The sequence below is a fragment of the Neophocaena asiaeorientalis genome, unplaced genomic scaffold, assembly GCF_003031525.2.
Source record: "Neophocaena asiaeorientalis asiaeorientalis breed wild unplaced genomic scaffold, Neophocaena_asiaeorientalis_V1.1 scaffold106, whole genome shotgun sequence".
Lineage (NCBI taxonomy): Eukaryota > Metazoa > Chordata > Mammalia > Artiodactyla > Phocoenidae > Neophocaena > Neophocaena asiaeorientalis.
Window position 1 is genome coordinate 3063355 of NW_020172597.1, and position 26928 is coordinate 3090282.

Genomic DNA, 26928 nt, shown 5'->3' on the forward strand with positions numbered 1-26928 from the left:
TTGAGCCAACGGGAGCCTGAGGCTGGAGATGAAGGCAGGCAGCACTGGGCTGCAGCACAGGCCCCCACTTCACTACTGACTAGATCTATGACTGGGTTGCCCCCTGGTTTACCCAGAACAGCGTAGTTTACACCCATTGCTCTGGCATAATTATTAACGGCATCCCTTCCACTCTCAACAGTACCCTGATTTGGAGTTTAACATGTTCATCCCGTCTATTACCCTAGACAATGTTCTTTACTCCTCTGGACCTCAGTTCCCATAATTTGAAAAAGGATACAGGATTAGATAGTATTTTAAGCTTTTTTTTTAATCTATTTTTGTGATTTCCAATTGTTTTAAAATTAAAGTAATCCAGTCATGAAATTAAAGATCTTTCAACCTCTACTTCCCTCCTTTCTATAAACTGATGTATACTTTACTCCAACCAGTTGAGACCCAACCTAACTATGTAAGCAGAACTTAACATTGAAGGATCAATAATGAGTATCTCAGAAACTGAAGAAATGAAAAATGAGCTGGAATCAGTGCAAATTTTGTATAGTGTATTCTATTCATCTCATCCCCTGAACCACTTCCTGGTTTGGATATCATACATCAATTATGCCAGGCCCTGGATACTCCCCACCATGAGTGAGATCTGTTGGTATGAAATACCATTTTTACCTAGACCTCCTACCCTAAACAGAAACGGGCCAGGAGATGGTGTCTGGACACAAGGCATGAAATTCCTGCAACAGGACAGAACTTGAAGTCTTGAAACATAAGGCATTTTAACCATATGAGGCAGAAAAAGAAGAAATGGATGACAGAGCGGGACAAGCCAATGTTCCATCACCCCAACCTTCTATTACCTTAGGCAAATAAAAAACTTATTCTGGAGTAAATACATTTATTGATACCCATTTTATATAGTTCAATGAAATAATCTATAAATATAAAAGCATTTTTTTTTTGGATATCACCATGGTCCATGTAAATACTCAACAGTCAGAATCGTCTGCAGGAAGCACTCCAAGTCACACGGTTAGGTTTACAGACCTGAATATACATATTTCATTAAACAGTGGCACTTATGTACTCAAGTGGTCCAGTGGCTTTGGAATACATGACTACTGGGCATGTGGAGTAAAAATAACGTGTAAGTTTAAGTCAATGGAAAAGGGTATCAACCTTTAACAAAAAGAAACAATTATGAATTAATATCCTAGGTGAAGAAAGTACCACAGTTGACACTTGGCGTCAGAATACTGAAGACGAAGTATGTTTAACGACACGTCGTGGTGCCATGTGCTCTCTTCAAGTCCCAGTGGGCAGTCCACCAGCGCCTTAGGGCCATTCAGGATCAACAAAACAGCAATTCTTAAAGGATCTCGATAGCTTAGAATAAAAGGAATGTGGGGGCTGGTATCAAGTTTAAAGAAAAGTGAGCTACGTAATTCAGTGACATAATGCATTTCCCTCCTAAGAGGAGGAGATTGCGGGGAAAACAAAATTTTTTTTAATTCCCTTTGTTACAGTGATCAGAATCATTTATCTAACGTGGGAGCAAGAACCCAGATATCTGGTACTCAAAACACAGGTGCAAAAATTTTCTTCTGTTTTAAAGTTTGTTCTTCAACACTTCCGAGGGAACTAATGCAGCGGCCACTGTTGAGCCTTGCTCTTGACTTGATGCAGCATAAAATTTTCTCATTTCCTCAGAAACAAATACAGGAATGTCCTTTGCTGCAGTCAGACCATGTGTCTTCTGAGTTAGCAAGCAAATGCATTTAGAAGGTCTGAGGTGTGCAAGGTCCAAAATTGAAATCTGAGAGGCAGTGTTAGAACTTAAGCAAGGCAGGATTTTCAGAGACTACTCAAATGAAAATCTAAGCGAAGCATATAAAAACTCAGTTCTTTCTATTATTTTCAACTGGTAATTGACAGCAACATTCTCTGGTAAGGATGGGTAAGTGATGTTATCTCCAGGTCCAAAATATCCCAACTACTTAAAGTAGGACCCCCAAGAGGAGAAAGACACTTGAGGTCTGTGGTCTATAGAATTCTTTTTTGCCATTTTTTTAAAAAAAAGAAATAGTAGCTTCGGTTGCACACCACTGGTTGAAGGGGTTTTCATCCAAATGAGAAACTCTACCCCTTGTCTCTAGTGCAACAGGCACCAGACTCCCACAAGCGGCAACTTCCACGTCCTGTAGCACATGGCATCTGACCCTGGAGTGAGGAATAAGCTGGCACAGACCCCGACCACCGGCATTCAGGCTAGATGGCATTTCGCGGCGTGCCGTTGTGTGTCAACGCTTTCAGGCTGGGGGCACTGGTCTGGTGACCACAGCTCCTGTGAGAAGTCACACCCACCTCAAAAACCTCATGAATAGCTTTTCGGAAACAATGGAAGTTGTAGTCTATTAAACCTGCAGGAGAGAAAAAGGAGATTAGGCCTCCTGAATGTCAACTGTGAGACTATCTACTAGGAAACATTTGGTGACGGAAAAAAATAATTGATATGTATTTAAAAACATATATCCAATTGAGGAATTCTTCACACTGGAAACATGATGAAGCGTATGCCCAAGTGTTAACACTGGTCACCTCTGGGGCCTGGAAGTGAACAGGGTAAATAAAAAAGCAATCAGGAAGACAAATTTGCTAAGAAAATTTACAATGAAATCTAAAGTCAAAGTAAAATACTTTTTGATTTATCAAGCTTTTCCTTTTACAAGTCTCTGAGGCAGCCAAAGAAAAGCTGAAGTGAACAGTTGGAACAGTTTTGCAAACTGCTTAGTAGAGCCATGGGGTTGGGAGGTGTCAGAGGGGCCCATCAGGCAGAGTCTCAGGAAGCCTGCTTCCCCTATATGGGAGGTAAGGCAGCTCCGTCCTCATCTGCTCTATGAACTGGCTTCCAAATAAGATTTCGGTCAAACAAAGGGCTCCCTACAGGTACGTATGGACATATGACCAATTCTGGCCACTGAGATAAATGCAAATGTGTGAGACTTCTGTGAAGTCTCCTTAAAAGAAAGACTTCCCTATTCCTCCCCATTCCTCCTTAATGTCCAGAATATGGATAAGATTGCTGGAGTTCCAGGAGCCATTCCAGATCACGAGGAGAACTTGAGAATAGAAGCCAGTGCTGAGAAGGGCAGAGCAGAAAGAGAGGACTTACGTCCTCGAGGATACTGGGACGTAAAGACAGCACACGAGAAAGAAATCACAACAATCTGATGTTAAAATGACTACTGTGAAAGAAGTCCAAAGGTGGGAGAGCCAAGTGCAGGGCAAAAGCAGCAATGAAAGCTTCAGGTGTGAGGCAGAGCTCTGAGGATACGGGCAGGATTTAATCAGGCAGGAAGGGAGAGCAGAATCACAAGGCAACAGCAGGGAGCTGGCAATGAGGAAACACAGCACACAGGTGGAAAACAGGAAACAAACTGGTCTGGCTGGAGATAGAGGCAGAGAATTTTGGGGAAAAGTACTGAGAATGGAGTCTGAATAAGCAGGTTAGAGTCAAATTACGGAGGTCCTTCAGATTCAGGAAAAAAATAAAAGTTTCAATAAGCTCAACTACATTAAAACTGACTTCTATGCAAATGGTAAAATTAAACTGACAATCAAGGAAATGTGAACACTGGCTGGATATTTGATGATATTACGAAATCACTGTTTTTTTGGTTTTTTTTACACAACTACTGATGGTAATACTGCTATGTTTTAAAAAGCACACTACCTCTTACAGACACCTGCTGAAATCTGTATAGACAAAATGATTTGATGTTAGAGATTTGCTTCAAAATAACCCAGTAGGGGGCTTCCCTGGTGGCGCAGTGGTTGGGAGTCCGCCTACCGATGCAGGGGACACGGGTTCGTGCCCCGGTCTGGGAGGATCCCACAAGCCGCGGAGCGGCTGGGCCCGTGAGCCATGGCCGCTGAGCCTGCACGTCTGGAGCCTGTGCTCCGCAACGGGAGAGGCCACAACAGTGAGAGGCCCGCGTACCGCAAAAGAAAAAAAACAAAAAAACCCAGTAGGGAAAAAGGTATAGCAAGCAAATAAGAATGGCTATGATTTTGATAACTGTTGAATCTGGGTGATAGATAAAAAGGGGTTCCTCACATTATTTTATCTACTTTTTTATATTTGATAGTTTCCACAACAAAAGAGCAAAAGATAATAATTTAGTTGTGAGGAGGATATACAGCAAATAAGACTGACCATGTCTTGATGACTGTGAAAGCAGGGAGATGGGTATATGGAATCGCTGTGCTAGTCTACTTTTGTGTATATTTGAAAATTTCCATAGCCAAAAGTTTTTTAAATTTCTAAAGATTAGAATGGAGAGGGCTTCCCTGGTGGCGCAGTGGTTGAGAGTCCACCTGCCGATGCAGGGGACACTGGTTTGTGCCCTGGTCCGGGAAGATCCCACATGCCGCAGAGCGGCTGGGCCCGTGAGCCTGTGCTCTGCAACGGGAGAGGCCACAACAGTGAGAGGCCCACGTACCGCAAAAAAAAAAGATTAGAATGGAGAAAAATAAAGAACTCCTAAGTACAAAAAAGACACAGTACAAAAAAGATAAAAGTATATGAACAGATAAATTACCAGAGAAGACACCTGAACAGACATAAAAGGGTACCTGCAGTGAAAAAGATGCTTGCTCTAACCCGTAATTAAAGAAATAAAAACCAGGTCCAAATGAGATACCATTTCACACCTACCAGACTGACAATAACTAAACAGTCTAACAATATCAAACATTATCAAGGACATGAAGTGACAAGAACTCCCACAAAGCACTGTCTGGGGTGAAAATAAAGCCACTTTGGAGAGCAATTCAATAATGCCTAATAAAGCTGAAGACATATGTCCTCTATAAATTCCACTCCTAAATACTTATTACTCTTGAGAAATTCTCCATATGTGCAAAGGCAAACTTGTTCATGAGCATTTCTTGCAAAACTATTTGTAATCTTAAAAATCATCTACATGTCCAGCAAGAAGAATATAAATTGTGGTATATGCAATCCATAGACTACTGTGCGGCAGTGACAACTGAATGAACGAACTGGAGCTACATCTATCGATACGGATAAATCTCAAAAACAATCTTGAATGAAGAGAAACAAGCAACTTGCAGAAGACAACTTACATTTGGACATCATTTACACAAAGATACACAATACCCTATATTGTTTAAGGATAGATATGAAGTGAAAGACTAAATCATGCACAGGAAAAAGAAAACACTACATTCAACAGAGCGCAAGAGGGGGTTTCAACTGAGAAACACACAGAAGACAAATATGTATTTGTCATGTTTCAGTTCTTAAGCTCAAAGGTGAATACTCACATTTTTGTTGTACCCAGAACACTTTGTACATCTAAAATATTTCATTAATATCAACATCAGTGAAATAATATTAATTCACTCAATATTAATTAATATCACAAAACCCAAGCAGAAAAGCAGGGACTTGTTGCAGTGAATAACAGAGAGTTACTATAGATCCTTGAATAGTTAAATAACATAATAAAAGGAATTTTCTGAAACCTAGTCTGCCTTTAGAATAAAAGATGATACATGCTGAGCCATTAATATATATGTTGAATGCAGCACCACAGGCTGGAGGAATGAGGACCTGGATTGGAGTCACCAACAGTGTAAACGGAAAGGACACCCGAGAAACAGTTCTGAGAAAGTTCCAAGAAACATGGTAAGATTTGGTGAAAACTGAATGTAAACACAGGAAAAGAATGGAAAAAGGAAAACACAGAATGCTCTCTGTGAGATAATCTGCAAGAGCCTCATGGGCAATTACACCATACGATTACCTGACGGCACATAGCTAAGCTTGGACACCAGAAAAATGGCGTAATGAGTAACAGAAGTAGAGTAGCCGGGATGGTCGTGAAACAAAGGGGAAAATATTCATCAGTTTTTGACACCATGGACAAGTTAAAATATTTAAGTGAAGATGTCTTACTAATAGCTCCAAACACAGGCCCAAGCCAGAGTTGGAGAGGTGAATTTTTCAATCACCTACACAGAGAAGATTGACTGAAGGCATGGATGAGATGTGCTGACCAGGAGAATTAAGTGAAGAAGTGAGCAGGAGACCGGGCTCTGAAGAACACTCAGAAAAAGAAAAAGAGAAGAAACAGGACAGGTGGTCAGAGAAACAAACACATAGAAGAACCCGGAGAGTTCTGCTTTAGGGAAGCAGAGAGAAGAAAGTTTGAGGGAGGAGGGATTGACAGCACATGCTTCAGAAGCCTGAAGAGGCCACAGAATGAGAAAAGGCCACTGAATGCAGCAAGAAGAAGACCTAGTAACCTCTCAAACAGCTTCAGCAGACTGGTTCAGGTGGAAGCCAAACCGCAGGCAGTTAGAAAGGTAATGGAAGGATGTAAAATGAGAGAGGCTGGAATAAAAAACTTGATTTAAAATAAAAGACCAAAAAGGCAGGAGAAAGTCTGCACTGTACGTGGACGGGAAGGCACAAAAGTAGTCTGAGCTGGTAAATCCTCTAACACTGCAATATTGTTTTTTCTTGCTTTCAAGAACCTAAGAAATTATGACAAAGAACTTAAAGAAATCTTTTTAAAATGCATTACCTTTTCGTTCAAAACTTTCTTCCCTAAGGATGCAGACCAGTGCCAAAAATTTAGTCACCTCCTTTAAATACAGGACCGTTGTGTTATTCAGCTTGATGATGGCCATAGATTCTTTGTCGTAAGCACTTCCACTTCCATCTTCCTTTAACCTGTTTTAAAACAAAGTATCATCCATTAGAGGTTTCCCAACTCAGCATTTTGTCACATTTGCACAACAATAAGGGTTTCCACCCAGTTTCCTGAACGTCTTTTGAGAAAGGAGAATGCCCGCTCTCCCTTATTGGAACAGAAGCTGTGTTTAGCTATGGGTGCCCAGCCCATGCTGCAGTATTCATTCCATGCGCTCACATCACCTTCTTCACCTAGGATGCATGGAACACAGCAGGTTTCCAATATTCCCTCACACTAATTGGCGCTGACACCCTCTACAAATAAAGAAGGACCTGAAATATGAAAACTGCCATCAGTGAAAAAGGAGTAAATACAAAAACTAAAATCAATAAATACGGTCCCATTCAAAAAACACAAATCAAGAGTCAAGTAAGCAGGACTTCCTGGTGGCACAGTGGTTAAGAATCTGCCTGCCAATGCAGGGGACACGGGTTCGATTCCTGGTCCAGAAAGATCCCACATGCCACAGAGCAACTAAGCCAGTGCGCCACAACTACTGAGCCTGCACTCTAGAGCCCGCAAGCCACAACTACTGAGCCTGCGTGCCACAACTACTGAAGCCCGTGTACCTAGAGCCCGTGCTCCGCAACAAGAGAAGCCACTGCAATGAGAAGCCCGCGCACTGCAACAAACAGTAGCCCTGCTCGCCGCAACTAAAGCCCGCGCGCGATGAAAACCCAATGCAGCCAAAAAAAAAAAAATCAAATAAGCAGCAAACTGAACTTCAATAAAGCATACCGAATTGCACACATGCTTTGTGTTAAGAATACAAAGTAATGGCTATTTCTCTTCTTTTTTATAATGTACTTTATCACATATAATGTAGTTTACAGTGTACCTTATACTGAAAATAAATTTTATAACTAAATTTGATTATTTTAATTATAAAAATTGGTTTATGAAAATTTGATTTGTTTTAAAGAAAAAGCGAATGTTCTATTCATCCATTTTTAAAATTAGGAATAGGAACATGAAACTCTTCTGCATAACCTACGGACAAAATCTCATTTTCACTGTGGAAAGAATAAAAACAAAGGAGAGCATATAATCACAAAACTGAAAAAGAGACAGGAATGCAAGACAAGAATAGACAGGTAAAGAAGAGGTAACACAAATGCATTCTCCTACCCAGAGGCAGCTGGACAAAGACACTGACAAGTTAGGCAGAGAGAGCAAGGTAAAGGGTAGGGACAGAGAGATGAAAGAGGAATTTAGACTAGGTGGAGCAGAGAGGAACAACAGATAAAGGACACAGGTATCAGAAAGCAAAGGTAATGTCAGAGCATCGAGAAAGTGCATTGTGAGGACTGACATTAATACATGAGATGAATCAGGGCTATTAGAGGCTGCAGAGGTTACTGGCTTTTGAAACACCAGTAAGTTCACCAAAGTTTTCACTTGTCCTCTGGGTTATTCTACAAAATCACTTCTTTGCCAACTTTTACAAATTTCTGTATAGAGTGTGGTAAATATGCATAAAACAAGAGTTTATATTTTAGAGACTTATTTTGGAAACTTATATGTATAGGCCAAATGTTTATAAGTTCTTCTGACATCCAGAATTCTGATTTCCTTGTTTCTGAGCTCTCTGAAAGATTAAGGATCCCTCAGTTCCACAAAACCTGAGATTAAATCAGGAACCAGTACATACTTTGTTATTCAGAGTGTTTTAAATAAATTAATCTTATTTATTGATCTAGCTAAGTTGCAGTAGTGAGAAGACACAGTACAAACCCCCCAAATAATAGCGGGTGAAACTTTCAGTGATAGTAAGTCTGGCACTAGTCACACCGCTCTTATCCACCTATGCTGAAGGAGTAAGACCCAGCAGCCCACCCACACAGAAATCATGCTCCAAGTTGAAGCACTATGGTCAGAACAATCCTACTTCATACACTACTTGCTAGACGCCTCAGAAATTAATCCCCCTGACAAATCAAGCTGGTAGTCTTCCCCGTGTCTGAGATCTTGCAGAAATATATATGTACGACTTACCCATATATACAAGACACATCAATTACAACATCAATCATGTCACAGCAAAGTTCATACGACTGCATATCCACAGGAGAACTGTCTGTTGCAATGTAGATTTTGCTGACAACATCGAAGAGAAAAGCTTTTTCAATACCTGAATTCTTGAAAAAACAAAATTGAGTGTTCATTTTTTTTTTAAGAATCACAATTTGTGAACTTATCAAAGATCTTGAATCACTGATTAACATCCAAGAGCATTTTTAATTATACAACCTAAAACCAAAAGAGCAAATAGTACTTGCTTAGGAGACACGTCTCTTATCCAAAGAATAAAAGTGGAATTATTTCTCTACTCTGATTTACTGACATAATCGCACCAGTCAAATTTGTTTTTTCTTCATCCTCTTTACTTAAATGAATTATTTCCTAAGACGCCACACACACACCCAAAAAAATCTCCAAAAATCAAGCCACGCTACATTTTCAATAATCCTTTTTGTGGCAATAATCAATCTCTGATTCAAATGACCTTGCTACCAGAAAGGCTTGATGTGGCAAAGAATGTTTCACGTCAACATCTAGCATAACTCAAAAAGCCCAAAGAATTGGGATCACTACACATTGAGTCCTTCAAAGAAATGTTTGGGAAATATAGTGGCTGAATGCTAAATTTATTGGAAGAATATCCTTTTTTATTAAGCTGAATCCTCAAAATAAGTAATGTGAACTATGACACAGATTATAGTTAGCAAGGAAAGGATCAATTTTTCAATGTGACCTCCAATAAGGCAGAGATTAAGTCCAATTCCCAAAACCCAGTCTACCCTACTTTCTACTCTTCCTTCAGGAAACAGATACCATGAAGATATTAATTCAGAAAGCATGAAAAAATTTCTCATCAGGGCATTTTAAAACAAGAAAAAGTGAGTATTAAGGAAAAAAATTCAGAAAATAACTCAAGCCTTTTTTTTTTTTTTTTTTTTTTTTTTTTTGGGGGGAGCCACCAGGGAAGCCCTCAAGCCATTTTTTAAATGTTTTTATTACTTACTTTACACTTAATTGTATTATTAGTCCTTAAGCTTGATTCAGACTAATTCCAGCCATTTTTTGGAGAACTTGATAACACAAATATATTCAACAAAAACGGAACCAGAAACTACAGTGAATTAAATAGCTCACTTACTGATATAAAGATATTTAATAGATTTTCCAAGGTCGGTAGTTGTGGGATAAGTTTCTGCACCACCTTACTAAAGGCTTCAAATATTGAATGGTCATAGATACTAGTCAAATAAAAGCTGAAAAACACAACATAGTTTGATTAATTTGAAAAATCTTAAGTCCAGTGACAATTATCATGATACACAGAATTTTAAGTTTCTTAACATTTGATTTCCGTAAGTTCAAATAAAGCCTCTTTATCTTGTGTACCATACCCATCATGAAAGATGACAAATGCAGTTTCCCCACCTGGCTTGTAGCTCTCCATCCCTTTATTGCATTTACACAGAGGGCAATTGAGGCAGTACACAGGAAAGCATTTTCAGATGCAGAAACCTGAATATTCACCTAAGTCTTTGCAATCTGATCCAAAAACCTTGGTTTCTTAAGCCCATAACTGACAAAAACCAAGATAAAAACCAAGAGAAAGCTCATAGGAGATAGGTGACATTCATTAAATAAGAATACAATACAGGTCTCTACTAAAATGTTACTGCTTCAGAAAGTTCCCTCCTGACCCCCCTACCTAAAATAGTACCCCTGTACCCATTACTTTCAACGCCTTTCCCCTAATTTGTTTTTCTTCACAGCACTGATAAGCACTTAAAATTATACTATACAAAAAAAAAAATTATACTATACATTTATTTATAAATGCTTCTGAGCTGTCTCATTCATCAGAATATAAGCTCCATGAGGACAGAGACTCTGTCAGCCTTGCTCACAGCTGCAGGCCCACTACCCTGAAGAGTGCTCATAAACATTTGGTGAATAAATGAATGAATAAAACTGGAGCTTAGAATTTATGTAAATAACATATTATGGAGAATGAGAGCAGGGGCTCTAGAGAGAATGGAAAAGCTATCTGGAGGCCTAAGAGGATGCACAGTGAAGTAAATTTGTAGATTTAACAAAACACGTATTTGAGAGAGAGACCTTTAACAATAACAGTGTGGTCAATTGTACCTACTTTTTCACTCAGGAAATATACTCTTCGTTATAAAGTTGTATCCATTATATAAACACAAATTACAAAGTCAGAGACACATAACTGTTTATATCACACTTTGTACCTAATTTAAAGATACTTTCAAAGAGCTCACCTAAGAAGCTAACCTAGATGGGGCTCTAATCTAGATGTCAGAACAATGGCACAGGTGAGACCAAGATGATTCCCCCCCACAGGCACTAGGGTCAAAGGAATATTTTGGCAACGTGATAAGGTCCTGCAGGAACTATGAGGCTTGGAGGTGGATGGGGGCAGGGAAGAACCTCCAAGCCACAGGGCATTTTATAGTAAGCTAAGTTTCTGGAAATTGGAAATCAAATACAGCCTCATCCATAGGCCTGCTAGTTATTAATAAAGCTTAATGCTGTTAACAAGGCCTAGGGTCCCATAGAGAACTGGAAAAAGGGATGGTGCGTACCAATGAGGTGGGATGCCCTGGAAAGGGACACAGACATGGTGTTAAGAGGATCAGAAGGGTTCCCATGGGCACTGGAGAACACAGGACAATCATGGCTTAAAATCCATCATTCATGGTGGAAGAATAAGATTGAAGAATTTTATGGGAAGATACTTTCACTTTCTCCTACAAATACTGCTGAATTTTTTTAAAGCCTGAATTACTTGCACATATTTTAATCCAGGCTAGAGGTCAATGAGACTTTTCTATGTGGTTTCCTAGGAGAATAACAGAAAGATCTTGGAGCCAGCGGCCCTAGAGAATATTAGGGGTTGAAAAATGGGGGTTGGCTTGAGCCTATAGAGAAGTCATTATAACAGACCAAGGATAAGGAAATAGCTATGGTTTGTCTCTCGCCTGCTTCCCCTTTAAGCTGTTTATATCATCAAAAGAACATTTTCTTGGGTACTTTTTATTAGTCATTTCTACCTAAACCATAAAAAATAAATAAATAAGATGTAGGAAATATTTCTTATACACTTTCAGAACACAAGTACACAAGTCATCAATCCTATCTAATAGGTGTTCTTTAATAATTTCTTAATATTTAATTATGAATCGGCAGTTCTTTAAACTTAAGAGTTCTTTAAACTTGATAAGATACACTCACTCAACCCAATTTTTAGAGATTCATAAAAGCATAAGTGTTTTAAAAAGCATAAACAAGATACATTACAGTCCAGACATTAAAGTGTACCCTCTTTAAAAAGCTCTTCCTACTGAAACAGACACTGTGAAAGCTCAAGCTACAGACTTTTACAACAAATGCGACAGAGATTCCCTGAACTGAGGCAAGAAGGAAAAAAAAATAATAATAATGAAACCAAGAGAGGGGAGCCCCAAAGCAGATTTATGCCATGAGGAAACAGCCTGACTCCAGTCTCTTGAGATGAATTTGTAAACACACCTACAGAAACACACTTCACATGACTTCCACCTCTGGGAAAATGCAAAAAAGGGGGAAAGTAACGTCTCAGTAACATTAGGCTCCCAAACCTGCTTGAATTCAACAACAAAGAGATCAAAAACATTACAGATTTGGGAAGAGTATACCAGTAACAGAGAGCTACGTGTCTGTAATGACAGAGATGGGAATACATTTACACACTTTTCAGGGCTCTCATATCAAACACACAGGTTGTTACCTAAGGTGGAGTTTTTCTAGCCCAGCATCTGCAAGGTCATCATTGGCCCTTTGATGAATGTCCCTCTGTGTTTCTATTTTGTGATCATCAGACAGACCATCAACTTTGTGAATAAAAACCTCAAAATTCATGTCTGGGTTAACTTTGTAGGCTTTAGAAACAGTAATGTGAAGTCTTGTTAAAGCCTCCATGTAGTCATCCTGTAAGTCAGAACAAAATATTTTTTAAAAAGAAATCTTAAGTTAAGAAAGCCTCAAACTACCTCTTTCCCCAACCACAGAAAATATATTATCCTAATTATTCATAAATATTCAAACATCCAAATACATTAACTTATACCACTAAACAGACCTTCAATCGCTCAAGATAAAGAATTCAGCTACCAAGTTAATGCTTGTAATTTTTAATACTGATAATATAAGGAAAGGAAATGGGAAATGGACACTTCTTCCCAATAGAATTTTTAAAGTAATCCCAGCTCTGCCATTTATTAGATGTGTGACTTTAAGCAGGTTGCTTAAACTCTGTGATCTCAGTTTACTTATCCATAAAATCGGAATTACAGTACCTACCTCCCAGTTTTGTGAAGACATTAATTAGGTCATGTATATGAAAGCAGCCATTACAGAGCCTGTCACTCAGAAAGCATTCCTAACTAATGCTTAAGCTTAGAAGAAGTAAGATTCTTAAGGATGGAGACACATCCCATCAGTCTGAGTGCCCGCCACATGCTAGGCCCTCAATAAGTGCTCCTTGGGCTAAACCCTACTTGGTCAACTAAAGAAACTATTCACTTTAATATTTACTGACTCAGTTCTCACATTCCTTCTTATATTATGGGCACTGATGAGACCTTTTCAGTGAGTGACATCACTACTGTAATAGCTAATAGAGTACAGCAATATCTACTATTAACAAAAACGGAATGCTGCTCACTAACTAGAACTCAGGGATATAAACCATATCTCCTAGTCATCTGATATTCTGTACTTGTACAATGGCATGCCTGTTCCCGAAGCACCTCTGCAGGTACATCTCTCGCACTGTTAGGGAATCTACTGGCAAAGAAATAAGCTGCAAGAAGCACATGACAAATAAACAACTTTCCTTTGTTCCTACATCTTCCATCACCAAAGAAGAAAAGTAAACATTATCATTTCTAACTACCTGTGCGTCAATGACATATATCAAAGCTCCTGTTCCCCTGAAGATCATCTCGTAGTCAAAAGTAGGGTCGAAAAAGTCCATTTGCCCAGGAAAATCCCATATTTGGAAATTCACAAAGGAGCTATTTGAAATGTCATCTTTGTAAATCTTGTTGGTACTTTCCAAAAAGAGGGTCTCGTTGGGTGACATTTTATGAAACACCACCTGTCAAAAGAAAGAAAACAATTTAATGACTATTCCACTTTTTATTTAAAATACAGAACTCCACCCTGAATTAACACAATTTAAAGAACTTGATCCTATAGCAAAAATTTTAAAAGAGGTAAAAAGTGAATGGTGTATCCACTGGTATCCACTATCCTGTAACTTCTAACAGAAGACACCAAATTATTGAAACCAAATCACCAGAAAAGCTGAAACTTTTCTGCTATTTTCTGTCTGTATTCAATACTAGCAGTAGCAATGTCTCTCATTTCAGTTTGATTTTTTTTTCTGTAAAACTATCAATTCTGCCAAAATCTGCTTTAAGATTATGAAAACTTATAAAGTTTAAGCAGTTTTGTTCACTGAAAATTTATCAGGCTCTGAGAAATAATCAGAAATGAAACTGACTGGACCCTGCCCTCAATGGGTTTGCAGTCTTGTGGAAGAAATGAAACAAAGGCAAATTATACCAAGCAGAAAGTGACATATTGAGGAAGAAGGAATATATGTGGGGAGGGGAAAGAATGGGAGTTGACAGGGAAAAGACCGCTCCCAAAGAAATGGTAAAGGCAATTGTTAAGAATCAAAATTATCACAATCTACACAATTCTAACACAAAACTAATTTGCCTCTCTGTTACTTTCTAGATGAGGAAAATGGATAGTTACTCCCAAGGCTTAGACAGTGAGTAACACGTGAAAAGAATTAAAATCAGTTTGCTAAAAACCTACCATAAATGTACTCAGATTTTGCTGTAAAGGTAAAAGATAAATAAAACATAGTAATCCATTACATGTGGAAGAAGGCTACTTCTTAAAAACATCATGTCTACAGAATATCATGCAGAGATTTATTTTGGAGAGACCTCTGCAACAGAGTGGAAAGGACAAAAGGCCAGGTATCTAGCATTTTATCGCCAGCTCACTTTGTGTGTAAGAGCCATGGCTGATGAAGGAGGTCAACCCTGCCTCTATTTCCCCCTTATTAAAAAGTGAGGAACCCTCCATCCGTTCCCGACATTCCCCAAGTGAAAGCACATGGACTGACAAAGGTCTGCAAATATTCTCCAGGTCTCAAAATTTTTGTAGCCACACACAAACGGGGGAAAATCACTAGTAATTATACTCACCGGGCCACAAGTACTAAAATAGGTGGAAGAACAGCCCCCAAATCCCACAAATGTCACAGTGAAGCCTCCTTCGTACTAGTAACAAGAGGAGGCATTACAAAGGCCAAAGAGTTAGTCACTACTCTTTCTGACGCTGCTCCCTGGGGCTCACCTGGGAAGCCCTGAAAACTCAGATCACCTGAAGTGAGAGGCACAAACACAACCGGGTCCGGGGAGAGAGTGTGGGAAGTTCTCCAAGTTAGAACCGGGGAACAAGTCTCAGTTTCGTGAATGGCACAGGGGCTGGGTCCCAGGAGGCGAGGTCCCAGGCGGTGCCACGGACACCTGCCTCGCTCCGGCCACTCGGGGAGCGCGGGGACCCAGTCGGCCTCGGCTGACCTGGGCGTGGACTCCAAGATCGGGGTCCCGGCGAGGGCCGCGCCCGGGCTCTGCTCCCCGGAGAAGAAGAGAAAGTGCGCTGGGACAGCCCGGCCGCCGCCCTCCTCGGGGCCTCCCCCCCGGCGGCCACCCGCGCCCCCGGGTAGAGGAGGGAGGGGGAGGGGCGGAGGGGCCGGCGAGGCCCCACTCACCTTCTGGATGGAGGACTTGCCGCTGCGCCTGAGCCCCATGAGCAGAATCCTAGGCTTGGAGTTGTCAGCGCCCCCCGGGCCACAGCCTCCGCCGGCCCCCGCCCCAACCCCGCCTACCGCCGCTGCCGCCTCCTCTTCTTCCTCCTCCACGCGGTAACCGAAGTCTTTTGGGAACGAGTCCGCCGGGCCGTAACTGCCGGCGAGGGGCGTCTCCTCCGCCCTGTACTGCAGGGACGTGGTGCTGGAGCCGCCGCCGCCCGCGCCCTGACAGGCCATGCCAGGCCGAGCCAGGCCGCCACCTCCCCAGGCCGCCGCCGCCACCGCCTCCGGCAGCCGCCACCGCCATGCTATATTTAGTTTTTAAAGGAACCTCCATACTATTCTCCATAATGGCTGTATCAATTTACATTCCCACCAACAGTGCAAGTAGGTGGTGCCCGTCACGTGCTCGGAATCACCTGACTCGGAGCCGTGGAGGGGGGAGGAGGAGTCACGAGGAGGGTGGCCCGGCCCGACTGAGCCCTGAGCCCTCTGCCCTCCGCCCCAGCCCGCACTTCGGCCCTGCCCAGCCACGTACCTTGTTCCTCACCGCTCTCCTACTTTCTTCCGGGCTCCGGAGGCCATCGCAATAGGAGATGCTCTCTGGGCACTTGGGAGAATTGACTGTCCTCCTACTACTATTGTGCTCGCCCAACCAGTATTTATTGATGCCCGCGAAGTCCTGGGGCACAAGGGGCACAGAACTGGAACCGCCTTGGACCGTGCCTGCGCTCAAGTTGCTCCAAGATTAATGGGGATCGGACCTCTGCGTAAGTAGCTTCCGTACGAGATATCAAATCGTAAGGTCAAAGGTACAGATAAAAATGCTCGGGAGTTGGGTGGACGCATCTCTAAGGAGCTGGCGTCTGAATAGTTCTAGAAGGATGGATATGGTTGGGATGTGCAAAGGTATGGAGGAAGAGCCAGCTAGAGTGAGGGCAAAGCCTCAACCAAGGCAGAGTCATGGGTGAGATAGTTCGTTCTAGCAGGTAACTGGACCCTGATAGGAAAGCAAGTGCAAGCAGGGGAGAATGTCTTATCCTTTTTCTTCAGCAAATCACTGACAGTGAATACTCCTGCCACTTCACACTCATCAGGACCAGATTCCCCCTCCTCCCCACCCAAAGTCTACTTCTTCAGTAATCCTGTCCACCCATAGAACATTGCATCTTCTATGACCTCCTTCAGATCAGAAACCAAAGGAATGAATAAAGAAAGCAAACCAAAGCAAATGCTTATCACCAATATGTTTGGGGAAACTAAAGGAATTTTTACTCTTCGGTCAGGCTTTAGAATTGGAAATTTGACAAAAGAGGATCCTCTTCCTGAAGGGGGCATGGGTGGTGGTACTGATCTTCCAAGGAAACTAACTTCTTGATTGTGAACGGAAAGCATGTATGCAAATCTGGGACTTGGCTCTGTCTGAACGTCGAAGTTAAAGGTAGGACACATACTTAGAGGTCATCTAGTCCAACCTCTCACCTAAAGAGAATCCACTCTACAGTGTCTCTGACTGATAGACATGCAGCATACACTTCAATAGATGCCAGGGAAGAGAGCTCACTATCTCAATAGGCATCCAGTTCCACTGTGGTAAAACTTTGTTTAACAAGTCTCTTGTTCAGGCCAAAAATCACACTCCCTGGAGCTTACATACCAGAGTCTATAAGCAGTGGTCATCATCTTTTTCATGACAGCACCTCACATACTAGATTACAGTCTTCATTACCCACTGTCTTCTCTGTTCCACATTAAACATACTAAGTTCCTTCAGCCATTCCTTCTACAGTAATGTCCAATAGCACTTCCTGTGATGACAGAAATGTTCTACATCTACACTGCTCAATTGTTGCTAGTGTGACTGAGGAACTGAATTTTTAATTTTGTTTAATTTTAATTGCCAGATGTGGCTAGTGGCTACTGTATTGGACAACACAGCCTTATAGTTTCAAATGCACTCTCCTTTATATGCAACTGAGCTTGTCAACATCCATCAGATGTCTGACACCTACAATGCAATACTGACCAATACAGCCTTCAGGGTGACTGTTTAGCACCTGGACAATATTTCTATAAATGCTTTCCAGAATGGATTTTTTTTTTAATATACATGGAGTGTAAGTGGTTCACATTGATAGTCACTGGAACTAGTACTTTGTCAGCAATCCTAGTGACTAAACTTGTGTAGCTACATTTTTTAACCTAAATGTAAGACTTGATATTTGAACTTTTTGGCTTAGGCTGTGAAGTTTAGGTACTTCAAGTTGTTGATCATTTTCAAGCTCATTTCAATATAGTCTACCAACCAGCCCTTCCAACTTTGTGGCACTTAAGAGAATTAGCATTACTACCATCTGACCCATATGTAGTCCTTTACAATTTGCAAGGTACTTTTACATCCATTATGTTTAATTTGATCCTTACAATACCTTGTGAGGTAGGCAAGATAACGAAATCTACATTTTATAGATAAGGCAGCTGAAACAAACAGGAACTAAATAGATTGGATCCTTTTTTGCTCCATTGAGCATCTTCTTGTATACTGTCTTCATTCAGATCCTTGCTAGAAATGTTGAAGAGGACCTCCAGAGGCCAGGCTGACCCTGAATTCATAGCACTGACTGATACAGCAGTTTAAGCAGGTCAGTTCCCCCAAAAGGTCTGATTATCCAACCCACAGGTTGCCATTCTGTTCAAAAGGATGGTACAAGAGACAGTCATTTGACTTACATAAATATTAATACCAGTCCCATTGGGAAAAAAGCAAATGAGGGTTGGCTGCCAGAAAAAATTTCTACTTGCCTGTCCACAAAGGGACTGTCATACCAATTGCTTAAGGAAGCCAAGTTTCCCTCTCTTCCAAAACTCCCATGGGGCCATGTTTTATTATTTATGGTTCTTAGCACATCCTGTCCCACATTGTAGTTGGTTATATACGTGGCTTAAAGCTAACTTCAAGTCATTCACCTTTATAACACCTAGCACTCAGCCCACTGCTGTCCATGTAAGAGGCACTCGAACCGGTAAAACATAAACCAATTCAAGTAAATGTTCTTCCATCTGTATCTGACTCCCCTCCAAAAACAAACTTGTGACTAGAAGAGGCACAGACAATTGCCACATTCCTGCCAACATGACTGATTAAAATGCCCTTATGATTGGCTTGGTCACAGTTTCCAGAAGGTGCTGAGGCTTTTGCTAGTTAAACCAGCTTTCATTGGATTTTGTTTTCTATGTGTGTTTTCACCAAAAAATAAAGACATTTCTCTAACAATAGGGACAGAATACATGAAATAGGACTACTTCTTTTTTTTTTTTTTTTTGCGGTACGCGGGCCTCTCACTGTTGTGGCCTCTCCCATTGTGGAGCACAGGCTCCGGACGCGCAGGCTCAGCGGCCATGGCTCACGGGCCCAGCCACTCCGCGGCATGTGGGATCCTCCCAGACCGGGGCACGAACCCCTGTCCCCTGCATCGGCAGGCGGACTCTCAACCACTGCACCACCAGGGAAGCCCAGGACTACTTCTTAATAATGCTAGTCAGTCAATAAGGAAAATAAGTGATCAGTAACACAAAACATCTGACTGTAGGTGTTCCAAGAAAGGAAAAAGGACTAACAAACAAGAATATAGTGCTTTACCATTTACAAATCTTTCACATACATTCCATTTGACCCTCACAACAACCCTGTGAGGTAGGCAGCACAGATATTACTCCCATTTAACAGATGAGGAAAGTGAATCTCAGAGCAATTAACTGATGTGCCCAAGGTTCTACAATTAGTAAATAATTTGTATTTATATCAGTCTTTGGCCTAAAAATTCAGCACCCCGCCTCCCCTCATACTTGCCTACCTACTTCACAGGGATAATGAAGATAAAATGAATTCAAGGCTAGAAAAATACTTTGAGGGAAAAAAGCACTATATAATTATACCCGCAAACTATAATTTTCCACGATATATGGCTCATTCCCCTTCTTGTCCCAGCTTGTGCGTGAACTCAGAATTTTATATTGCCTCTGTTCTGTGTTCAGCTAAGCAACAAGTAAGGCAGGGGAACAGTGTGATTCTCTTTAAAACTATATAAATTACAATCAGGATAACTGCTATTATAGCAAGTTGAAAAACAACACAGAAAGGCCAATGTGCAACTGGGACCCACGGAAGCACACAGTAAAGCAAGGCAACATTATCAGATAGGGCATGATTGCATAGAAGGAAATGTGGTGTCAGAGTTCACACTGGCACACACACAGTTATCTAAGGCAAAGTGGTGGCAAAGAAGAGTCATTTGTTCCACATTATATAAACAAGAGCAGAAGATTCATGAGACCCCATGCAACAGTATCTTATGTCACACAGATCTCTCCAGCTGCCTACAGAGACTATAAACAACAGTGTCATCTTCATTTTAAAGAATGACTGTACCTGTGTTCATGTCCTGAACTAAACCAAGGAATAGCTCCACGCTAAACTTCCTTGGCTAAAATACAACCAGTACCATCATTCCTAGTCAGACTAATAAACAGAATGTCTTTTAAGGTAATGAATTAGATGGCTGTGTTTAGATGTTTTTTCAGGATTCCCTTTTGATTCTCCTGCTTTTAAGACCCAAAGAAAGTTATATTGAGTTTTTATTGGTGATTCTAAGTATATGTGTTTATAACAGTTAAAGTGTGGTAGGTGAATTTAACATATTAAAAGAGTACTATAGCATCTGTTCAGAAAAGATTATATACTATACAAACTATTCAAGTCATACAAAACCATTTTTCAGTGTCTTTTCAACTGAGAAGAATCCTATTCAGCACGCTTCTCCTCCTGAGGTGGTTCATACTGAGCAAGCTATGGGGCAAAGACAGAGGAGTTTAGGTGAATTTGATTCTAAATTGGGTAAAAAACTCAGTAGTAACAAAATGAGTTAACTATTCAATTTAATTACTGAATCAGTAAGTTTACATTAAAATCCTATCCTTTTTAAACCACTCAGTGATCTTAATATTTAATATAATCAAACCTAGTGAAAGTTCTTTTTAAATCTTTAAAATTACTGGGAAACTAAAACTTAATTCCCATTCATGACTGCACTACACAAATACTTGATATGCAATAATATATATCTTCCCAAAGATGTTGTGGCTTCTAGTAAGGTATAAGCCACCATATGCTTTCTCTCCACCATAAGTTTACTGAACTTTCTCCTAAAAAGCAGAAAAAAAGAATTATGTGACATACATTAATCTAGCCAGTCAATGAGGAGCAGCTAACGCTTTTGACTTAAAAGGTGCCAAAAAGTTGTGTGGCATCTACACACTGTGGGATCTTGGATAATTTCAGACACGGAATTTTCTGTTATGCCGAGCGGGGGTCTGCTGCAACACTGTGCTAAGATTTGAGTTGTTCCAGTTAGCTGTCAGATTGGAGAAGCTAATTAGACTTCACTGTGCTTTAGTTTCCTCACCTACAAAATGGTCTGTGCACCTGTGTGACTTATCTCACAAGGCTGAGAAGATAAAACACATCATGAGAAATGCCTAGAGTCACGTGAAATGCATTATGTGATTCAGATGTGGTAAAACCTCAAAGACTTAAGAGTTGACTAGTTTGAGCTTTATGAAAATTCTCACGGAAGCTTAAACAAAGAAAAAACTTCAGCAACAGACAAAATTAAGGGCAAGCAAATGTACCAAGGTTAAGTGCAAACAAGTTTACAGAGTTAACACATTACAGGGCCACCTTGTGACTGCGCAGACTGTGCGCTGCCCAGTCTAAGGGGTTCCATTAGCAAAGCAGTGGCCCTGTATCGACCTATTAAGTCTACTGCCTAAGACTCTAAGAAATCTCCATTTACTTATAAACCACTAATCATTAACCAATACTTTCATCTTTTTGTCGATGCAGGTTCCCAAGAACCTCTTCTTGACCACACTTTGCTCATCCTATTTACAGTTTGCTTGTGGTTTTCTAGACAGGGCATCAGCTTGGCCTTGCAGTTAACTGAGATTGATATTCACCTGCCTCCCTCCCCTACTGTCCATTTTAGTGAGGTTTTGGTCATATAATCATTAAAGGTGACATTATTTTTAATATGAATTCTTTCAAAAATTTTACCTTTGTTTTCAGTTTTTTATTTTCTTCTACAATAGCTTCATATTTCTCTTTCATTTCTGCCAATTCTAGGCGAAGCAGCTCTATTTCTGGATTTTCTGGGGTAGCAGCTCCTAAGTGATGCTTTAAAAAACTAATATAAAAGTTAAGAATTTACTTGAGCTCAATGAAACTAATGAAATAGCCTTTTGAAATAATTCTCTGATGAGAGTTACCCCACCCTACCACAAATATTTACCCAGAGATCAAAATCGAAATAACTCAAAGAAAGTAATTTTTTCAGTAATCAAAAGTATTTTAAAGGTTATTATCTATGTGAAAATATAGGAGTTCAAAAAAATAAAGGCCTTTTTCTGACTTGAAAAATGAAAAGGATACTCCAAAGCACTATTAGGTTTCTCTGGTTCTTCATATAAGGCTACCAAAACTGCAAATCAAAAAGCAGAAAAAACAACAATTAAAGTCTTAAATTAAAATGGCTGAAATCATATTCCATACCCCAGTAAATACTGAGTGTCTATTATACACCATGCACATTGCTAGGACTGTCCATACCATGGTGAACAAGACAGACAAGGTCGCTGCTCTCAATGAATTTACAGTCTAGTGCAAAAGATAAACAAGGAACTAGACAAAGAAAGACTATCTAGCAGCAATATAGGGTAATGGGTTATAGGAGCACATTGGAAGAACACCTGACTCAGCCCAGGGCACCAGGGAAGGCGTCCCCAAGAAAGAGAAATAAGACCTGAGACCTAGGCAGTGGTTTCAGATAAAAAGGGAAGGCCAAGGGCAAAAGAACAACATATTGAGGAACTGAAAATTCAAGTGTGTCTAGATGGAGTTGTGAAAAGGGGGGCAGGAAAGGTGGTTAGGGAGGAGACTAGAGGATCCTGCAAGTTCAGTCAGGCCTTGGTCCTAAGAACAAAATGGCATGTAATTAAACAGTTATAAGCAGGGGAGTGACAGGATCACTCTTGACTCCTGTGTGGAAGACAGACAAGTGGGACAAGGATTTAAAGGCAGGAAGAGCAATTAAGAGGCTGATATGGTCATCCAGTTTAAAGAAAGTGACCTGGGAATTCCCTGGCAGTCCAGTGCTTAGGACTCTGGGCTTCCACTGCAGGGGGCACGGGTTCAATCCCTGGTCGGGGAACTAAGATCCCACGTGCCTCGTGGCGCAGCCAAAAAAAAAAAAAAAGGGAGAGTGACCTGCACTAGAGTGATAGAGGGATGAAAACAAGGTAGATATGTTTGAGAAAAACTGTAGAGAATCAACAGTGCTATGGTTAACTGTTAGAAGGAAGAAGCTCTGAATTCAAAATGTTCTTCAAGAATGAAGTTTCACACACAACATGCTAAACAACTACCAACCAAAAACTCTACCAGTAATCAACATGCTCAAATCAGTATTAAAATATATACTTTAGTGGTTTCATATACAATAGTTCACGTCAGCACTACCTTTTCCATCTTATTATTGAACACATCCCTTCTAGGATATACTACTCAAGTAAAAATCTCTCTAAACCAGTGGTTAATTTTTTTGTGCACGGAACTCTTTGAAAAATCTGATCAAAGACAAAAAACTCTATCTACACACAAAAAAATGTGCATATCTAGACCCCAGTTTAAGAACACCTCATAAACCAACTTACATGCTCCCCTTTTATTTTTTTAGAGTCGTAATAACCCTTCAAATATAGACAGTATTAAAAAGATCAAATGGGTAACTAATACTAACAACTTACGTTAAGTTCTGATACTCTTCTAAATGTACTTACAGCGCTGTGTTTTGAGAAATTGGCATATTTACATCATCACTACCCTCTCCTCTCCTTCCCTCTTCTTTCAGTGTTACAGTACACTTTAATTCCTCTACTTATTACCTTTTTCTTGAAACTATGTACTCAAGCCTCTGTTTCTTCTTCCATTAATTTCCACTGATCTCTACCAAATTCTAACTTTATAAGACATGAATCCTCTTACCCTTTCTTCCCCTACCCTTTCTTTTAGCTTCTAAGTTTCTGTCAGTGGTAGTTACAAGGTTGATAATTACAGAACATCATGTAAGTGTCAAGTTTCCTGTGCTTTTCTATAGATGAAATATACCTCCTTTTAAACAGACAAGAACTCTATACCCAGTGTTTCCCTTTTTGCCTTAGCAGCCAGGATTTTCAGAGGTTGATACAGTGCTCAAAATAACTAAAATGCCTCTTCCAAATGACTTATCTTTATCTTCAGCCATTCCTATAGCGTTTGTTTTTTTGTTTTGTTTTGTTTTTTTGCGGTACGCGGGCCTCTCACTGTTGTGGCCTCTCCCGTTGCGGAGCACAGGCTCCGGATGCGCAGGCTCAGCAGCCATGGTTCACGGGCCCAGCCGCTCCGCGGCACGTGGGATCCTCCCGGACCAGGGCACGAGCCCGTGTCCCCTGCATATGCAGGCGGACTCTCAACCACCGTGCCACCAGGGAAGCCCCCTATCGCGTTTTAATGTTAGCGTTTTAACGTGGAAATAAGCTGGATAAAAATTATAAGTTAAATCTGTGTAAAGTACACAAAATCAAACTTTAAATAGATCATATCAGTAGATACTCTGTTGTCTGATGTTACTTAGGAGACTGGAAATCTAGGAAAGTTGAGAGGGAATACCAGTAGATGTCAGTAAGGGAAAAGAAGCCTCTCGTGGTTTCCAGTCTCTCATGAAGGAAAATCCATGTATGGCCACAAGGCTGAATATCTTCATTTACCTCCCACTATCATCACTTCTCTGTCCTTACCAGTGTATGTTTCATTCACTCCATCCAGCCACTCTGGCCTCCTTACACTTCCTGAAACTCAACATCACACTTCACTCATGTCTCTGCTCAAATGTTCTTAAGAGAGGCCTTGCCCCACCACCCTATATAAAATGGCACACCCATCCTCCTTATGCCCTTACTTTGCTATGTTTTTTTCATAACACTTACCGCTGGTTGACACTATGGTTTATCTGTCTCCCCCAACTAGGATATAAGTTCATTTAGAGCAGGGACTTTTTTTTTCCCCCAGTGTTTTATCCCCGGTGCCTAGAACAGACGCCTGAATAAAATGGTTAAATAAATGAAAGAAGTGCGCTTGTGGAGTTTTTTGAGGGGTGGGGGAGGTCGATGAAATTCCAAGAGTCTGTGATACCTCCCCAGGTGACAGCACAAGTGCTTTCATGTAGTCCCTTAAATGTTTACTGAAACTTATTTGCAAAGAGATAGGAAACTGGTACCTGAACCTAAGGTAGCAACTCAAAATTACCAGCCCATGCTTGGGAATTAAAAGCCTTGCATTCTGCTAAGACCCAGAGTTGTTATTCTCCCAGAATTTTCTCCTAACTTTTGCTTCTGGCCAAAGAGCAGTTACCAAATTATTTCTCAGATATTTACTGTACTTCTCGTAGGGACCCAGATCATCATCCCTGCCAACTCCTCTGTTCTGCACCCTTGAAAGTTCCAGCCAGTGAGTTGAATGATACATAACAGGAATTCACCTTACGGCTTAGCTCATGAAATAAGCAGTACCCACACTACCTCTTGGAACCCTCCAGTTTCAAGCACCTTATTCATCTACTTAGATCTTGAACCCCAGAGTAAGAGATACAGTGTAACAGCTTCCATTTTTAAAAGTGAAAACAATATAACCGTTTTGATGTGCCCTCAAGCTCTTTAAACTGTGATTCTACTTTAATTGTGAAATCTGCACAAAGTAGGAACTGATATAGACTACGAAACTGGGTTCCGTTGAAAAGCCACAGCCAAACCGCTACTTCGGGGATTAGGTTCACTTAGCTACTTTATAGCCCGCTTTCAAACCTGGTCATCGCCCCACTTGCCCTTTGTTCAAAGGAAAGTGTTTCTGTACAGGATTTTGAGGGCTCCGAAAAAAGTGTCAGGAGGGAGGAGTTGGGCTCTCAAGGTCTTTAGCAAACATGCTCACTGCGGCTGCTCAAGGCAAAGCAACGGAAGTTGGAGGGACTTCACAACAGCTGCAAGAGTTTGACTCCCTGCGGCGAGAGCGGTAGCGAGTGCGAGGCTACCCAACCCCGGCGGCGGCCGGCAGCCAGGCGTGAGCCGGTCCCCGCTGAACCCCGAGGCCCACCTCGCTGAACCCGGGACGAGTTCCACCTGTTCCCCTCCTGCCCCACGCCACGGCCCGTCTGGGGCGCTGCGCCGAGGAGCACGACGAGGTCACGAGAAACCCTCTCCTGGCCCATGCTCACCCTTGGTCAGCGTGTCCAGCACCCCCGACTTCTCCAAGTACCTCCGGAACTGCTCGCGCTTCGAGTCGGCGGCCTGAGGAGACACGGCGGGTCAGTGGCCGAAGCCCGGGGGCCGGAGCAGGAAGAAGGCGCTGGGAGTCCGGCAACGCCGCCTCCGCCTCGCCACCTCAAGCCCCCCAGACCTGCGCGCGCGCCCCCACTCCCACCCAAGCCGACCAGCGGCTGGCTACCGCCCGCACGCCCCCAGCCACGCCGCGCCCCCCTCACTTTGTAATGGGCCATAGTGACAGCGGCAGCGGCGTAGCTGGCGCCGGAGACCGTGGCGGGAGGGCTCGGAGCAGCACTGCTCATGCGCGGAAGGGCGCGCGCGCCTGCGCACTTGCGAACCACGGTTCGGGACCGCCGGGGTGTGGCCCGTTTTCATGGTGACCAGGACGCTCTGAATGCCCCATAGCGAGCTGAGCCCAAGGAGGCTGCGTACGCCCGCCCCTCTGTCTAGCAAAGCAGCACTCCTCCTTCCTCTTCCGGTTCTCGCAGAGATTCGGTTACTTAGTAGGAGGCTGGGTTTTGGTAACTCCGGACAAGTGTCCAGGTGGGGCCAAAGGTGGGCGGGGCGCCAGGGGGCGGGGCCTACTGAGCCTGGAGCATTAGAACTCATTCTAGAGACTGGGGTCTCCTGACACCGGGAGTGGGCGGACCTGTCTCAAGTAGGACCTCCGGAGCTCTGGCAGCGTGTGTGTGCTGGCTTGTCGACCCCCATCTTGAAAAAGGGCGCACTAACGAGGGCAACTCTTGGATTTCCAATGGCTAGAGGACTGCTTAGAATCGTCTGTTTGGGCTCCAGCTCTTACTTTTTTTTTTTTTTTTTGGTTCC

At 41.8% G+C, this 26928-nt stretch overlaps 2 protein-coding genes across 2 annotated transcripts; both read right to left on the minus strand.

Annotated features, from left to right (window-relative positions):
- Window positions 1-875: 875 nt before the first annotated feature.
- On the minus strand, window positions 876-15979 carry RRAGC (Ras related GTP binding C). The gene is made up of 7 exons (XM_024738823.1): window positions 15658-15979; window positions 13756-13959; window positions 12589-12788; window positions 9940-10054; window positions 8775-8917; window positions 6609-6757; window positions 876-2414 (listed from the first exon to the last, which is right to left on the minus strand). Exons 1-7 carry the CDS (start codon window positions 15931-15933, stop codon window positions 2263-2265), a joined length of 1239 nt encoding a protein of 412 aa, XP_024594591.1. The 5' UTR covers window positions 15934-15979; the 3' UTR covers window positions 876-2262.
- Window positions 15980-19310: 3331 nt separating this feature from the next.
- Window positions 19311-26405, minus strand: MYCBP (MYC binding protein). Its single transcript, XM_024738781.1, has 5 exons — window positions 26322-26405; window positions 26055-26127; window positions 22184-22232; window positions 21809-21938; window positions 19311-20542 (listed from the first exon to the last, which is right to left on the minus strand). Exons 1-5 carry the CDS (start codon window positions 26403-26405, stop codon window positions 20498-20500), a joined length of 381 nt encoding a protein of 126 aa, XP_024594549.1. The 3' UTR covers window positions 19311-20497.
- Between the last annotated feature and the right edge of the window lie 523 nt (window positions 26406-26928).